The sequence below is a fragment of the Scyliorhinus torazame genome, chromosome 8 (assembly GCF_047496885.1).
Source record: "Scyliorhinus torazame isolate Kashiwa2021f chromosome 8, sScyTor2.1, whole genome shotgun sequence".
Taxonomy (NCBI): domain Eukaryota; kingdom Metazoa; phylum Chordata; class Chondrichthyes; order Carcharhiniformes; family Scyliorhinidae; genus Scyliorhinus; species Scyliorhinus torazame.
In genome coordinates this window covers 11,004,148-11,021,012 of record NC_092714.1, presented here as the reverse complement: position 1 = coordinate 11,021,012, position 16,865 = coordinate 11,004,148, and the positions used below count along the sequence as shown (strand labels likewise).

General features: G+C 52.1%; 1 protein-coding gene across 18 annotated transcripts in view; it reads left to right on the top strand.

Moving 5' to 3' along the window:
• Positions 1 to 16,865, top strand: part of robo2 (roundabout, axon guidance receptor, homolog 2 (Drosophila)) — a 1,628,477-nt gene that overhangs the window by 941,825 nt on the left and 669,787 nt on the right. For all 18 annotated transcript variants that reach the window (XM_072513070.1, XM_072513078.1, XM_072513075.1 and 15 more), the window contains exon 2: positions 11,627 to 11,953. In XM_072513070.1, coding sequence (XP_072369171.1) covers positions 11,627 to 11,953 — 327 coding nt within the window. The remainder of the gene's footprint in view (positions 1 to 11,626; positions 11,954 to 16,865) is intronic.

Here is a 16,865-nt window from a genome sequence, read left to right as displayed (position 1 = left end):
ATGTACAGTGGACTGAGCAGAGCTGTGGGATGGAAACTAAGAAGGCTCAATGCAGTGAGGCCATGAACGAGGGGGCTTGTAGGTGAAGAGATAAGGGGCGAAATTCTCCCCCAACGGCGCGATGTCCGCCGACTGGCGCCAAAAACGGCGCCAATCAGACGGGCATCGCGCCGCCCCAAAGGTGCGGAATGCTCCGCATCTTTGGGGGCCGAGCCCCAACATTGAGGGGCTAGGCCGGCACCGGAGGGATTTCCGCCCCGCCAGCTGGCGGAAATGGCGTTTGTTGCCCCGCCAGCTGGCGCGGAAAAGCGGCGCATGCGCGGGAGCGTCAGCGGCCGCCGACAGTTTCCCGCGCATGCGCAGTGGGGAGCGTCTCTTCCGCCTCCGCCATGGTGGAGGCCGTGGCGGAGGCGGATGGGAAAGAGTGCCCCCACCGCACAGGCCCGCCCGCGGATCGGTGGGCCCCGATCGCGGGCCAGGCCACCGTGGTGGCACCCCCCGGGGTCAGATCGCCCCGCGCCCCCCCCCCAGGACCCCGGAGCCCGCCCACGCTGCCTGGTCCCGCCGGTAAATACCAGCTTTGATTTACGCCGGCGGGACAGGAAATTTCTGGGCGGGACTTCGGCCCATTCGGGCCGGAGAATCGAGCGGGGGGGCCCGCCAACCGGCGCGGCCCGATTCCCGCCCCCGCCCAATCTCCCGTACCGGAGACTTCGGCGGGGGCGGGATTCATGGCGGCCAACGGCCATTCTCCGACCTGGCGGGGGGGTCAGAGAATGACGCCCAAGATTTGGGGAGTAAAGCATGGAGCAAAGAAACTGCACAAACCATGGACTGAAGGAGAAAACATTCCGAGAGCCACTGGGATAAATGCAAAGGGAGGAGCTGGGATAATTGGGCATCTCTTTCAAAGGACAATTAAAATGGGCTTAATGACCTTCTCTGCTGTATGATTCTATGAATTGGGTCTGCGTGGCCTATTTAGACTGTGGGCGCGATTTAATGGCCACGCTGCATCAGAAAAACAGCTCGCTGTGGAGTAGCGTGGCCGATAGAAGCCGGGAGACGCCGCTCCCGAGATCTAACGTGACCTCGCGAGACGCTGCGATGTGAATCCCGTCCATTGTGGGTGGGATCACATTTTAGCAAATCTACACATTAAAGCGAGACAGGTCGTCTCACTTTAATGTGCAAATTCCTGAGTTACCTGAAGTGGGATCAATCTCCCTCGCCTCGGAGACTTCAGGTGAGCGCCGCTCAGTTTGGTCTTCAGAAACGGGGACCAGGCGGAATGGCGCTCGTGAGGGTCTCCCAGGGGATCGGAGGCCCCCAGGTACATGGCCTTTGGGCAGAGTGGCACCCTGGCACTGCTGGTTCCACCTGGGTGCCAGCCTGGCACTGTCAAGGTGCCTATGTGGCACTGCCAGCTGGCAGGGGCACTGCCAAGGTGACATTTTATGTGCGGGTGTGATCGGGCGGTGTTGGGGCGGGGTGGCGGGGGGGGGGGGGGAGGCGAGGACCCTCCCTTACTGTGTTGGGGTTTGGGGTGGGTCGCTTCGGGGGTCTCTGAGGAATTCTGGTGAGTGGAGCTCTTCAAGTGTACAAAAGGGGGCGATGTGTGGCCTCGGCCGCGCATTCCCCACTGAGGCTCCTGATCAAACGCGAGTCGCGTTTTATAGCATTGTGTTTCTCGCCGCTGCGAGCGGGAAACGCGCGGCGAAACATGTGGGCTGTGGAACTTTGTCATCATTGAGTTAAATCACGCTCTGTATATTTAGCTGTGAGCACTTGCTGAAGTACTATTTAATTTTGGTGCACAATCAAAGGTAGGTTCTTTACCCAGAGAGTAGTGGGGGCATGGAATACACTGCCTGTGGAAGTAGTTGAGTCGGAAACATTAGGGACCGTCAAGCAGCTATTGGATAGGTACATGGATTACGGGAAAATGATATAGTGTAGATTTATTTGTTCTTAAGGGCAGCACGGTAGCATTGTGGATAGCACAATTGCTTCACAGCTCCAGGGTCCCAGGTTCGATTCCGGCTTGGGTAACTGTCTGTGCGGAGTCTGCACATCCTCCCCGTGTCTGCGTGGGTTTCCTCCGGGTGCTCCGGTTTCCTCCCACAGTCCAAAGATGTGCAGGGTAGGTGCATTGGCCATGATAAATTGCCCTTAGTGTCCAAAATTGCCCTTGGTGTTGGGTGGAGGTGTTGAGTTTGGGTGGGGTGCTCTTTCCAAGAGCCGGTGCAGACTCAGGGGGCCGAATGGCCTCCTTCTGCACTGTAAATTCAATGATAATCTATGATTAATCTCGGACAAAGGTTCAACACAACATCGTGGGCCAAAGGGCCTGTTCTGTGCTGTATTTTCTATGTTCTATTTTCTATGTTAATGTGCAGGAAGTTCAGAATAGCTGAAACGGCACTGTTCTAACACAGAGGACAGCACTTCTGTGAAATTCCAGTCTGATGCTTTGGGGATTAGGAAGAAGGGAGGAGTGGGGCGGGGGGGGGGGGGTTTGGAAATTAATAGCAAAAGTTCCACAAACACAATTCCTGGCAGTCAATCTGTGAAGATCAGTCTCCCTTTAATTTGGTGTTCTTGAGGCCAATTATAAGCAGTTGGAAGAGATGCTTCTGCAGGTACCGGCTGCTGCAGATAAGAATGTTTTCATTTAATCGTTGCCAGAGCTGGATTAGCCAGAAAATGAGGTGAATGTAGTTTGGGTTTGTTTAACATCTGGCATTCCTGTTTAAAAATTCCGGATTCCGGGTTCTTAAAGAAGCTGTCAAAGAATATGTTGCAAGGACAATGATCGGATCTCAGTTGGCGCGTGCACTGGCAGATAAGAAGCACTCGCCTTTCGAAAGCAGCTTCACAACCGCAGGCCATTCCAAAGCACTTTGTGGCCAATCAGTTACTTTTATGAAGTGTGATCAGGGTTCCAACGTAGGAAACACGGCAGCCATTTTGTGCACAGCAAGCTCCCACAAACAGCAATGCCATGTCGACCAGATACACTGCTCTTGACTGGGAGCCTCTCCTGGTCAGCCATACTGCAGAAGGCAGCAGCAAATCACAGCGGTGTTTTACTGAGCAGAGTCATTGTCCATTCCAATGAAAGCCCACGGTCGGCAACACCCTCTTAGGACTTGGAAGAGCAGAAAGAATCTGGGACGGGATTCTCCATCCCGCCAGCCGGCCAATGCGGTTTCCCATTGTGGGCAGTCCACGCCGTCGGGAAACCCCCGGGCGTGGGTACGCTGCCGGCGCTAACGGAGAGTCCCGCCCAACATCTCCAAGAGTGAGACGCTCTTGGTGGCAGTGGCCACTGTAAAGGTTCAGCAATGGGGCTGGTTGAGCTCAACGGGCTAAATCGCTGGTATTTAAAGCACACCCAGGCAGGCCAGCAGCACGGTTCAATTCCCGTACCAGCCTCCCCGAACAGGTGCCGGAATGTGGCGACTAGGGGCTTTTCACAGTAACTTCATTGAAACCTACTCGTGACAATAAGCGATTTTCATTTCCTTAATTTTCAATGTAGAATCCTGACATGCTATCAGTGCAGCACTCCCTCAGTATTGACCATCCAACTATGCAGCACTACCTCAGTACTGACCCTCTGACAGTGCAACACTCCCTCAGTACTGACCCACTGACAGTGCAGCACTACCTCAGTACTGACCCTCTGACAGTGCAACACTCCCTCAGTACTGACCCTCTGACAGTGCAGCACTACCTCAGTACTGACCCTCTGACAGTGCAGCACTGCCTCAGTACTGACCCTCTGGCTGTGCAGCGTTCCCTCAGTACTGACCCTCTGACAGTGCAGCACACCCTCTGTACTGACCCTCTGACAGTGCAGCACTCCCTCAGTACTGCCCCTCTGACAGTGCCGCACTCCCTCAGTACTGACCCTCTGACAGTGCAGCACTCCCTCAGTACTGACCCTCTGACAGTGCAGCACTCCCTCAGCACTGACCCTCTGACCGTGCAGCACTCCCTCAGTACTGACCCTCCGACAGTGCGGCTCTCCCTCAGTACTGACCCACTGACAGTGCAGCACTCCCTCAATACTGACCCTCTGACAGTGCAGCACTCCCTCAGTACTGACCCTCTGACAGTGCAGCACTCCCTCAGTACTGACCCTCTGACAGTGCAGCACTCCCTCAGTACTGAACGTCTGACAGTGCAGCACTCCCTCAGTACTGACCCACTGACAGTGCAGCACTCCCTATGTACTGACCCTCTGACAGTGCAGCACTCCCTCAGTATTGAACCTCTGACAGTGCAGCACTCCCTCAGTACTGACCCTCCAACTATGCAGCACTCCCTCAGTACAGACCCTCTGACAGTGCAGCACTCCCTCAGTACTGACCCTCTGACAGTGCAGCAATCCCTCAGTACCGACCCTCTGACAGTGCGGCGCTCCCTCAGTACTGACCCACTGACAGTGCAGCACTCCCTCAGTACTGACCCTCTGACAGTGCAGCACTCCCTATGTACTGACCCTCTGACAGTGCAGCACTCCCTATGTACTGACCCTCTGACAGTGCAGCACTCCCTCAGTACTGATCCTCCAACTGTGCAGCACCTCAGTACTGAACCTCTGACAGTGCAGCACTCCCTCAGTACTGACCCTCCATATGTACTGACCCTCTGGCAGTGCAGCGCTCCCTCAAATCTGACTCTCTGGCAGTGCAGCCCTCCCTCAGTACTGACCCTCTGACAGTGCAGCACTCCCTCAGTACTGACCCTCTGACAGTGCAGCGCTCCCTCAGTACTGACCATCTGACGGTGCAGCACTCTCCCAGTACTGACTCTCTGACAGTGCAGCGCTCCCTCAAAACTGACTCTCTGGCAGTGCAGCCCTCCCTCAGTACTGACCCTCTGACAGTGCAGCACTCCCTCAGTACTGACCCTCTGACAGTGCCGCACTCCCTCAGTACTGACCCTCTGACAGTGCGGCACTCGCTCAGTACTGACCCTATGGCAGTGCGGTACTCCTTCAGTACTGACCCTCTGACAGTGCCGCACTCCCTCAGTACTGAACCTCTGACAGTGCATCACTCCCTCAGTACTGACCCTCTGACAGTGCAGCACTCCCTCAGTACTGACCCTCTGACAGTGCCGCACTCCCTCAGTACTGACCCTCTGACAGTGCGGCACTCGCTCAGTACTGACCCTCCAATTGTGCAGCACCTCAGTTCTGAACCTCTGACAGTGCAGCATCTCCTCAGTACTGACCCTCCAACTATGCAGCGCTCCCTCAGTACTGACCCTCTGACAGTGCAGCACTCCCTCAGTACTGACCCTCTGACAGTGCGGGACTCCTTCAGTACTGACCCTCTGACAGTGCAGCGCTCGCTCAGTACTGACCCTCTGACAGTGCAGCACTCCCTCAGTACTGACCCTCTGACAGTGCAGCACTCCCTCAGTACTGACCCTCTGACAGTGCGGGACTCCTTCAGTACTGACCCTCTGACAGTGCAGCGCTCGCTCAGTACTGACCCTCTGACAGCGCAGCACTCCCTCAGTACTGACCCTCTGACAGTGCAGCACTCCCTCAGTACTGACCCTCTGACAGTGCGGCACTCCCTCAGTACTGACCCTCCGACAGTGCAGCACACCCTCAGTACTGACCCTCTGACAGTGCAGCACTATCTCAGTGCTGACCCTCTGACAGTGCAGCACTCCCTCAGTACTGACCCTCTGACAGTGCGCACTCCCTCAGTACTGACCCTCTGACAGTGCAGCACTCCCTCAGTACTGACCCTCTGACAGTGCAGCACTCCCTCAGTACTGACCCTCTGACAGTGCGGCGCTCCCTCAGTACTGACCCGCTGGTAGCGCACGCCACCCGTGGGTTTCCCAGGGGCCTGTGGTGTCCTCAGTGGGAAATCCCATCGACAAGTGACGTAAACAGAGAATCCCGGCATCAGCCAACGGAGTGTCATCGAGAAGCACGCGGCCCAGGGACCGGAGAATTTCTCAATGCAATGTATTTTTGTTGAGAGCTATGAAATATCCTGTTAAATGTCTGCCACTGCCTCTCTACCATCTTACATTTTAATGTAGTATCCCAGCCCATTTTAGCCAACAATGTCTTCCTACCCTTGTAATTGCCTTTCTTTAAGTTTAAGACATGAGAATATCTCATTCTGTGGCATGATCGCTAATTCCATTTGATAGCGTTGCTGTGAAATGCCGTTGAGATGTACATCTATGGCTCTAAAGGCGCTATATAAATGCATTCCGCTGTTGTTATTTTACTGTGAGCCGGGAGTTTTTGTTGTCCCATGGGCAATGGCACTGCCTCAGACCCAAAGGCTCTGGCTTTGACTGTCACCCCAGAACCCGGTGGTCAAGGCATCCAGATCATGGCCAGGCAGGGTATTTCAGTGCATTGAAAATCCTGTCCACACACTCCAAAGGCAGGCGGGGAGAGGGGAAGGGATCCTTGGGCATCCGGACTACAACATGCATGTTACCATAGAACTCCCTGAGCGAACGGTATCAAACCACCACCACTTCGGGGGACTCTTAAGAGCCAGGAGGAATTTCATGAAGTATTGGAGTGCTGGGAGCACTCAGTTGTTGGGGGTGCTGCCTTTCTTTGAAATTCATTCTGGGGATGTAGCCATTCCTGGCAAGGACAGCATGCTGACCATTCCTGATCGCCTGGAACTCCGTGGTTTTCCCAGCTTTTTCAGAAGGCGGCTGGGATATCAACCACTTTGATGTGGGACTGGAGTCATGTTTGTGCCCAGACTGTGCCAGGAGGGCAGGTTAAGGGACGGTGAACCAGTTATTATTTTTCATGACAATCTGAATGGCTTCACGGTAATTCTGGATGAGACCAGCTTTTCATTCCCATTTCTTTGAAACCTGAATGCTGAAACTTGCAAAATTCTAACGGGATTAGACTGGGGAGATGCAGAAAGAATGTTTCCGATGGTGGGGGAGTGCAGAACTAGGGGGTCATAGTTTGAGGATAAGGGGTAAGCCTTTTAGGACTGAGGTGAGGAGAAATGTCTTCACCCAGAGAGAGGTGAATCTGTGGAATTCACTGCCACAGAAAGTAGTTGAGGCCAAAATATTGTGTGATTTCAAAAAGGAATTAGATATAGCTCTTGGAGCTAAAGGAATCAAGAGATATGGGGGAAGGTGGGATCAGGGTATTGAACTTAATGATCAGCCATGATCACAATGAATGGGGGAGCAGGCTCGAAGGGCCGAATGGCCTCCTCCTGCTTCTATTTTCTGTGTATGTTTCTATGTATTTTCTAAGTTCCTAACCTGTCATGGTCAAATTTTAATGGATTATCATTCCTGTATCGTGACCACAACACCGTCTATGATATTTTCATTTGTGCTAATATCTGCTGGACACCAAAGGTCCCGTGAACTTGATATCCAGCCCATAATTTCCTCTCCTCACCTTCTGCAATCAACACTCCTCAAAAACAGCATTGGGTGTCGCTATACGCGGATGACCTGTTGCGGTACGTGGCGGACCCAATGGAGGGGATGGTGGAGGTCATGCAGACTCTTAGGGAGTTTGGGGAGTTCTCGGGCTATAAGCTCAATGTAGGGAAGAGTGAGCTCTTTGTATTACAGGCAGGGGACCAAGAAAGAGGGATAGGGGACCTACCGCTGAGGAGGGCGGTGGGGAGTTTTCGGTATCTGGGGATCCAGATAGCCAGGAGTTGGGGGGCCCTACATAAACTGAATCTGACGAGGTTGGTGGAGCAAATGGAGGAGGACTTCAAAAGATGGGACATGTTATCGCTCTCGCTGGCGGGTAGAGTGCAGTCGGTCAAAATGGTGGTCCTTCCGAGGTTTTTGTTTGTGTTTCAGTGCCTTCCCATCGTGATCACCAAGGGCTTTTTCAAGAGAGTAGGTAGGAGCTAGATGGCATGGGGTTTGTGTGGGCGAATAAGACCTCGAGGGTAAGGAGAGGGTTCCTGGAACGCAGCAGGGACCGAGGAGGGCTGGCGCTGCCAAACCTAGGGAGCTACTATTGGGCAGCAAATGTGGTGATGATCCGCAAGTGGGTTATGGAGGGAGAGGGGGCGGCATGGAATAGGATGGAGATGGCGTCCTGTAAAGGAACGAGCCTGGGGGCGTTGGTGACGGCACCGCTGCCTTTCTCGCCGTCAAAATATACCACGAGCCCGGTGGTGGCGGCAACGCTAAGGATCTGGGGCCAGTGAAGACGGCACAGGGGTGCAGTGGGAGCCTCGGTGTGGTCCCCGATCAGGGGTAACCACCGGTTTGTCCCGGGGAAGATGGACGGGGGGTTCCAGGGCTGGCATCGGTCGGGGATTAGAAGAATGGGGGACCTGTTCACTGACGGGACATTTGCGAGCCTAGGGGCACTGGAGGAGAAGTTTGAGTTACCCCCGGGAAATGCATTTAGATATATGCAGGTGAGGGCTTTTGTGAGGCGACAGGTGAGGGAATTCCTGTTGCTCCCGGCGCAAGAAATTCAAGACAGGGTGATCTCGGGTGTATGGGTCGGGGAGGGCAAGGTTTCGGAAATACACCAAGAGATGAAAGAAGAGGGGGAAGCGCTAGCAGAAGAATTGAAGGGTAAATGGGAGGAGGAGCTGGGGGAGGAGATCGAGGAAGGTTTGTGGGCTGATGCCCTGGGTAGGGTCAATTCCTCCTCCTCATGTGTCAGGCTCAACCTGATACAATTTAAGGTGATTCATAGAGCGCACTTGACGGGGGCGAGGTTGAGTAGGTTCTTTGAGGAAGAGGACAGATGCGGAAGATGTTCAGGGAGTCCGGCGAACCATGTCCATATGTTTTGGTCATGCCCGGCACTGGAGCGGTTCTGGAGAGGAGTGGTGGGAGCAATATCTCAGGTGGTGAAAGTCCGGGTCAAGCCAAGCTGGGGGCTAGCAATATTTGGAGTAGTGGACGAGTCGGGAGTGCAGGAGGCGAAAGAGGCCGGCATCCTGGCCTTTGCGTCCCTAGTAGCCCGGCGAAGGATCTTGCTAATGTGGAAGGAGGCGAAGCCCCCCAGCGTGGAGGCCTGGATAAACGACATGGCTGGGTTCATAAAGCTGGAGAGGATTAAGTTTGCCTTGAGAGGGTCTGCGCAGGGGTTCTACAGGTGGTGGCAACCGTTCCTAGACTATCCCGCGGAGCGTTAGAGGAAGTTCGGTCAGCAGCAGCAGCAACCCTGGGCGGGGGGGGGGGGGGGGGCGGGGGGGATTGCTTGGGGGGATGGAGGAGCAGGAGATAACATGAAGGGTGGGGGAAACTGGCACGTGCAGGAGAGAGCCAGTGTATAAAGCTATGTAAATATACCATTTTGCCATGTATATATCTTGCTCAGTGCGTTTTCGTGTTATTTTGTTACGGGGGGGGGGGGGGGGGGGGGTGGTTATTGTTTGTAAGGGGAAAAAAATTGTGTTGGTAAAAAACTTTAATAAATATATATTTTTTAAAACACTCCCCAAAAACAGATGAACCGATTGTTGATCTCATTAGAAGCACGCCAAGCGAGAGGTCATGGTACTGGTCTGCAGGTCAAGAGTTCAAACCCCACAACAGCGTGTTGTGAAATTCAATTCAATTAATCTGGTAATTTTCGGATTGGGACCTGAAAACTGCCATCAAAACCCCGTTGAGTTGCTCGTATCCTCTAGGGGAGGACTTGCAACGCCATGATTGTTAACTCCTCATGCTGTTCGGGATGAGGAGTAAATGCAGCGTGCTCGTGTGACCCTCTGCTCCGCAATCTAAATTGTCATTGTGTTTGCCAAGGTGTCAGCAGTTACTTCCGAAGCAATCTGCTCCAAAATGTTGGGAGAATTCTGAAACTGGTGAAGCTCTTCGCTTCCCTGTCGCCATTCCCGTGAGAGCATCGCCGAGCTCAGGAACTGTGTAAAAGGACACATACATTATGAGGTCCACCCGCCGCCCCCAGCACCCCCACCTCCTCCTCCAATCCGGCAGCGAATAGAGCCTTAACGGAAAAGCGAGGTCAGCTTCAGTCCCCCGTAGTGGCGGCAGCGAGCTACATGTGCTGGTGGGAACTTATTAATGGGCTGGAAGTCTGAATCTCCACAGAGACCCCCGTCAGAGATACCCATCAGAGATCCCCGTCAGACACCCCCAACAGAAACACCAGCCTGAACTCTGAGGAGCAGCCCAGACAATATAGTGAAAAATCAATCCTATTTCACTTACGCTTTCCTTATACTTGCTGCCTCAGACAAAAGTGTTTCAAGCGGTAGCTGCTACAAGTCTCAGAGGCTTCCTCGAAAGTCCAGTACACTCCTTGGCAGCTTTTGAAATGCAAATCTTACATTCAATTTCTCACAGCAATACATTGCATTCGTCAATAATTGACAGTTTTATTTCTCCAGAAACAGGTGCTTGGTGGATTGTTAATCGATCTTTCACTTCACGCTTGAATGTACCTCCATTACCCTGTTTTGAAGCTAACCACAGTGTTTATTTTCATTTAAAACATTTTTTAAATAAAGTTCAGAGTACCCAATTCTTTGTTCCCAATTAAGGGGCAATTTAGCGTGGCCAATCCGCCTACCTTGCACATCTTTTTGGTTTGTGGGAGTGAGACACACGCAGACACGGGGAGAATCTGCAAACTCTACATGAACAGTGAACCGTAGTGTTTATAAACACTCTTGCTATGATTAACATTTCCTCACCACGTCAAAAGCAGCTAAGTGCTTTCTGCTGTTAAAAGTTTGAGCAGGCGAGCTTCCCTCCATGCATACATTAGCATGGTAAAGGAGAGGAAATCACACCTGGGCATCACTCCTAGTGCCAGCAGAGACCAGGGGCAAATCTCCGTTGGCGGGAGCACAATGGGGGGGGGGGGGGTTCCTCCGTCCCGCCACACCAGATTCGGCCTTTAGTCTCATGAATGGAGAATCCAGACCCTTACAATTATAACCTTGAGTTCTACAAATTGAAATATCTTCTCCACATCAACCCTACTGAATTCAATCATTATCTTATAGCCCCCTATTAGGCCACACTCAGTCTTATCTCCAGAAGAAATGAAACACGGCCTGTGCAACCTACTCTGATGGGTATAACCTCTGAGTTCTGGTATAATTCGAGTAAATCTTTTTTTGCATCTTCTCCAGTGAATCCATATGCTTTTCATGATATGAATGAAATGAAATGAAAATCGCTTATTGTCACAAGTAGGCTTCAAATGACGTTACTGTGGAAAGCCCCTAGTCGCCACATTCCTGCGCCTGTTCGGGGAGGCTGGTACGGGAATTGAACCCGCGCTGCTGGCCTTGGTCTGCCTTACAAGCCAGCTATTTAGCCCACTGTGCTAAACTAGCCCCTTATGGTGACCAGGACTGTTCATAGTGCTCTAAGTGTGGTGTAACCAAGGTCCTGAAACAAACTTGGAAAGAAACAGTGTGCAAGGGTTACGGGGAAAAGGCAGGGGAATGGCAGTAAGTCATGATGCTCATTTGGAGAGGCGGTGCATACATGATGGGCCGAATGGCCTCCTTGTGCGCTGTAGCAATTCTGAAATGCAGTATGTTTTGATGAAAACCTAAAAACTGAGTGGCCTGTATCACAGGATTAAGCCTCCTTTCTTTCTCTCTCTCTTTCTCAGGATCCCGTCTTCGACAGGAGGACTTCCCGCCCCGGATTGCCGAACACCCCTCCGATCTGATCGTGTCCAAGGGGGAGCCGGCCACTCTGAACTGCAAGGCGGAAGGGAGGCCGAACCCCACCATCGAATGGTACAAGGACGGCGAGCGGGTGGAGACGGACAAGGACGACCCCCGCTCTCACCGCATGCTACTGCCCAGCGGCTCCTTGTTCTTCCTACGCATCGTCCACGGCCGGAGGAGCAAGCCCGACGAGGGCAGCTACGTCTGTGTGGCCCGGAACTACCTGGGAGAGGCGATCAGCCACAACGCCTCGCTGGAGGTGGCCTGTAAGTACCTGGAGATTGCACATTCTTGCTAGGTGTGGTTTGCGGATGTTCTTGCTCCTAGCCCCCTCGGTGTGATTCAGAATGGACGTTAAACCCTGCCCGAATCTCCAAACAAGTTGCCCCAAATATGAAAATGAGGATTTCTGGCTGTTGATGTTGATTTTGAAGCTGTCACTCAGGGGGTCACAGCCTGTAGGAGCTCCGTGAAGGGTTTGAGCAGTTTGCTCTAACCGTTGGCCTGTGGTTGTTACGGATGCTGTATTTTAGTTGAAGGGAAAGAGTCGTTCTACAAAGCTTTTATTCTCCTGTGAAGGGGTTTCCTGGAGAGACTGAATATTGTAGAGTTTCTGTGAGTGGCGATTTGTCGGGAGGTCTGGGAGCATGTCTATATTGTACCTCTCGGGCTCTGTGTCTGTTATTACCGGGGACTTTTGGGGTCTGTCAGTATTTCCAGGGGTCCCTGAGAGTGTGCCTGTACTAACAGGGGAGACTGGGAGTGTTGTCAGATATACGCCGGTCTCAGTAATTCTGCATTCACAACGCTCTCCAGCAGTGTGCCTGAACTAAGAGTGTCAATATTTACAGGGGCCTCAGTGATTTTGTATTTATAATGCTCCCCAGCAGTGTGAAAATATTCACAAAGGACTCCGGGAGAGTGTTTCTATTTGTCGGCTTTTTGGGAGAATGTCTGTATTTACCAGGGTCTCTGGGAGAGTGTCTGTATTTACAGGGTCTCTGGGAGAGTGTCTGTATTTACAGGGGTCTCTGGGAGAGTGTCTGTATTCACAGGGTCTCTGGGAGAGTGTCTGTATTTACAGGGGTCTCTGGGAGAGTGTCTGTATTCACAGGGTCTCTGGGAGAGTGTCTGTATTTACAGGGGTCTCTGGGAGAGTGTCTGTATTTACAGGGTCTCTGGGAGAGTGTCTGTATTTACAGGGGTCTCTGGGAGAGTGTCTGTATTTACCAGGGTCTCTGGGAGAGTGTCTGTATTTACCAGGGTCTCTGGGAGAGTGTCTGTATTTACAGGGGTCTCTGGGAGAGTGTCTGTATTTACAGGGGTCTCTGGGAGAGTGTCTGTATTTACCAGGGTCTCTGGGAGAGTGTCTGTATTTACCAGGGTCTCTGGGAGAGTGTCTGTATTTACAGGGGTCTCTGGGAGAGTGTCTGTATTTACAGGGTCTCTGGGAGAGTGTCTGTATTTACAGGGGTCTCTGGGAGAGTGTCTGTATTCACAGGGTCTCTGGGAGAGTGTCTGTATTTACAGGGGTCTCTGGGAGAGTGTCTGTATTCACAGGGTCTCTGGGAGAGTGTCTGTATTTACAGGGGTCTCTGGGAGAGTGTCTGTATTTACAGGGTCTCTGGGAGAGTGTCTGTATTTACAGGGGTCTCTGGGAGAGTGTCTGTATTTACCAGGGTCTCTGGGAGAGTGTCTGTATTTACCAGGGTCTCTGGGAGAGTGTCTGTATTTACAGGGGTCTCTGGGAGAGTGTCTGTATTTACAGGGGTCTCTGGGAGAGTGTCTGTATTTACCAGGGTCTCTGGGAGAGTGTCTGTATTTACCAGGGTCTCTGGGAGAGTGTCTGTATTTACAGGGGTCTCTGGGAGAGTGTCTGTATTTACAGGGGTCTCTGGGAGAGTGTCTGTATTTACAGGGGTCTCTGGGAGAGTGTCTGTATTTACAGGGGTCTCTGGGAGAGTGTCTGTATTTACAGGGGTCTCTGGGAGAGTGTCTGTATTTACAGGGGTCTCTGGGAGAGTGTCTGTATTTACAGGGGTCTCTGGGAGAGTGTCTGTATTTACAGGGGTCTCTGGGAGAGTGTCTGTATTTACAGGGGTCTCTGGGAGAGTGTCTGTATTTACAGGGGTCTCTGGGAGAGTGTCTGTATTTACAGGGGTCTCTGGGAGAGTGTCTGTATTTACAGGGGTCTCTGGGAGAGTGTCTGTATTTACAGGGGTCTCTGGGAGAGTGTCTGTATTTACCAGGGTCTCTGGGAGAGTGTCTGTATTTACAGGGTCTCTGGGAGAGTGTCTGTATTTACAGGGGTCTCTGGGAGAGTGTCTGTATTTACAGGGTCTCTGGGAGATTGTCTGTATTTACCAGGGTCTCTTGGAGAGTGTCTGTATTTACAGGGGTCTCTGGGAGAGTGTCTGTATTTACAGGGTCTCTGAGAGAGTGTCTGTATTTACAGGGGTCTCTGGGAGAGTGCCTGTATTTACAGGGTCTCTGGGAGAGTGTCTGTATTTACAGGGGTCTTTGGGAGAGTGTCTGTATTTACATGGGTCTCTGGGAGAGTGTCTGTATTTACAGGGTCTCTGGGGGGGGTCTGTATTTACAGGGGTCTCTGGGAGTGTGTCTGTATTTACAGGGGTCTCTGGGAGAGTATCTGTATTTACAGGGGTCTCTGGGAGATTGTCTGTATTTACCAGGGTCTCTGGGAGAGTGTCTGTATTTACAGGGGTCTCTGGGAGAGTGTCTGTATTTACAGGGGTCTCTGGGAGAGTGTCTGTATTTACAGGGGTCTTTGGGAGAGTGTCTGTATTTACATGGGTCTCTGGGAGAGTGTCTGTATTTACAGGGTCTCTGGGGGGGGGTCTGTATTTACAGGGGTCTCTGGGAGTGTGTCTGTATTTACAGGGGTCTCTGGGAGAGTATCTGTATTTACAGGGGTCTCTGGGAGAGTGTCTGTATCTCCAGGGGTCTCTGGGAGAGTGTCTGTATTTACAAGGGTCTCTGGGGGGGGTCTGTATTTACAGGGGTCTCTGGGAGAGTGTCTGTATTTCCAGGGTCTCTGGGGGGGGGGGGGTCTGTATTTACAGGGGTCTCTGGGAGTGTGTCTGTATTTACAGGGGTCTCTGGGAGAGTGTCTGTATTTACAGGAGTCTCTGGGAGAGTGTCTGTATTTACAGGGGTCTCTGAGAGAGTGTCTGTATTTACAGGGTCTCTGGGGGGGGGTCTGTATTTACAGGGGTCTCTGGGAGAGTGTCTGTATTTACAGGGTCTCGGGGGGGGGGTCTCTGGGAGAGTGTCTGTATTTACAGGGGTCTCTGGGAGAGTGCTTTCTGTGGCATGCGCCATGTGACAGGTGAGATGGCCAGCGTGTGAGCGGTGTAACTTGAAACTGAGCAGCTCATTGACCCATCAAAATCTTGGATCCCAAGCTTGTCGGGAAGTGATAGCACTGGAAAGGGTGCAGTGGAAAAGACCCTCATAAATTTGAGGAAGTATTTCGATGTGCACTTGCGATGCCAAGGCCTACAAGCCTATGGGCCAAGTACTGGGAAATGCGATTAGAATATTTAGGAGGTTGTTTTTGACTGACACATGGGCCAAGGAGCCATTTCTGTCCTGCAGATCTCTATGATTCTGAAGCACTTTACGTTGAATTACATTTTTTTCAAGATGCAATGTCATATCGTAATGCTGGAAATACAGCAAGGTATCACAAACAGGAGGGTTGCTGTAGTCTGATCGTCATTTTCCGTGATCTTACTTGAAGAAAACAGGCGTGATCTCCCATGCTCTTATTTCAAAAGTGAGCCCTGGGATCTTTTTCATCCACAAGAGGGCACAGATGGGATCACAGTTGAAGCATCTCATTGCAAGATGATATGTCTGTCAATGCAGCACCCTCTCAGTAGTGCACTGGTGTGTCAGGCGAGATAAATATGCTCCAGTCTCTGGTCAGATAGCAGGAACAGAGGGCAGCATGGGTGACGCAGTGGTTAGCACTGGACCCGGGTTCGATCCCGGCCCTGGGTCACTGTCCGTGTGGAGTTTGCACATTCTCCCCGTGTCTCCGTGGGTCTCACCCCCACAACCCAAAGATGTGCAGGCTAGGTGGATTGGTCATGCTAAATTGCCCCTTAATTGGAAAAGTAATAATTGGGTACTCTAAATTTATTTTTAAAAAGATAGCAGGAACAGGCTTGAGGGGCTGAATGGTCTCCTCCTGTTTCTAAGCAGGAGGCTTTTGTCCTGTGCTAGCTCTCCCATTGAACCTGCTCGCCGGGTGCAAATTAATCAGGTGACAGATTCCAATCGCTGTTCTATTTCTCCCTCATTGAGGGGAAGAGGTTTGTTTACCTTTCTCCCTGTCCCAGCCAATCACCGCCCCCCCCCCTTCCCCCCCCACCCCCCCCCACCCCCCCCCCCTCCTCGAACGTGGCAAGACTCTGATACCCAATCAGATTTCTCACATGTTTTCTACAGCCATTTTCAATAAATCTCGAGTTTCAGGTGAGCCAGACTGCTGGGTTTGATCTGAAGTTACTGCAGCTGGTGTGAGGTCAGCACTGAACACAGCTCGGGGGGGGGTGGTGGGTGGGGGGTGGGGGGTGGTATTTGGAAAAATAATAAGGTTCAACCATCCTGAATGCTGGGACTTGTTAGATGAGATCAGAGGGGCCAATGAAATTGGAGAGTGGGCAGCTACAAAACCCTCTGCTCTTAAAACAACCCAACCTCCAACCTGACACTGCCATCTCCATTTATGTTATTTCAATTTTATTTTAGTAGACACAGCTGATCAAATATTCCCTGGGTTTTTTTATTGTTTGTGTTTCGGGAGGTGTTGCTGATACCAAGGTTTTCTCTCATGATCCCTGGTGTCCTCAGGAGGCTAAAAAGGTACAGGTGGGGGGGGGGGGGGAGGATGTGTAAGATCCTCTGGATTCGAGTTTAAAGAGCAGCTGATGACTCTGACCTGAGACCTGCTAACCGACCGGCATACCTCTCTCACCAACGCCTCTGGGAAGTAGATTCATTCCGGGTCGTTCCACCTCATTCGCTGGCGCAAGGATCATGCTGTGCTGAAAATGGCCACTGATGCACCGACCGTCACCACGCTTTTGCACATCACTGCTCTCAAAGAGCTTTGAGATATTCGCCAGAGATTTAAACCATGCCTGAATG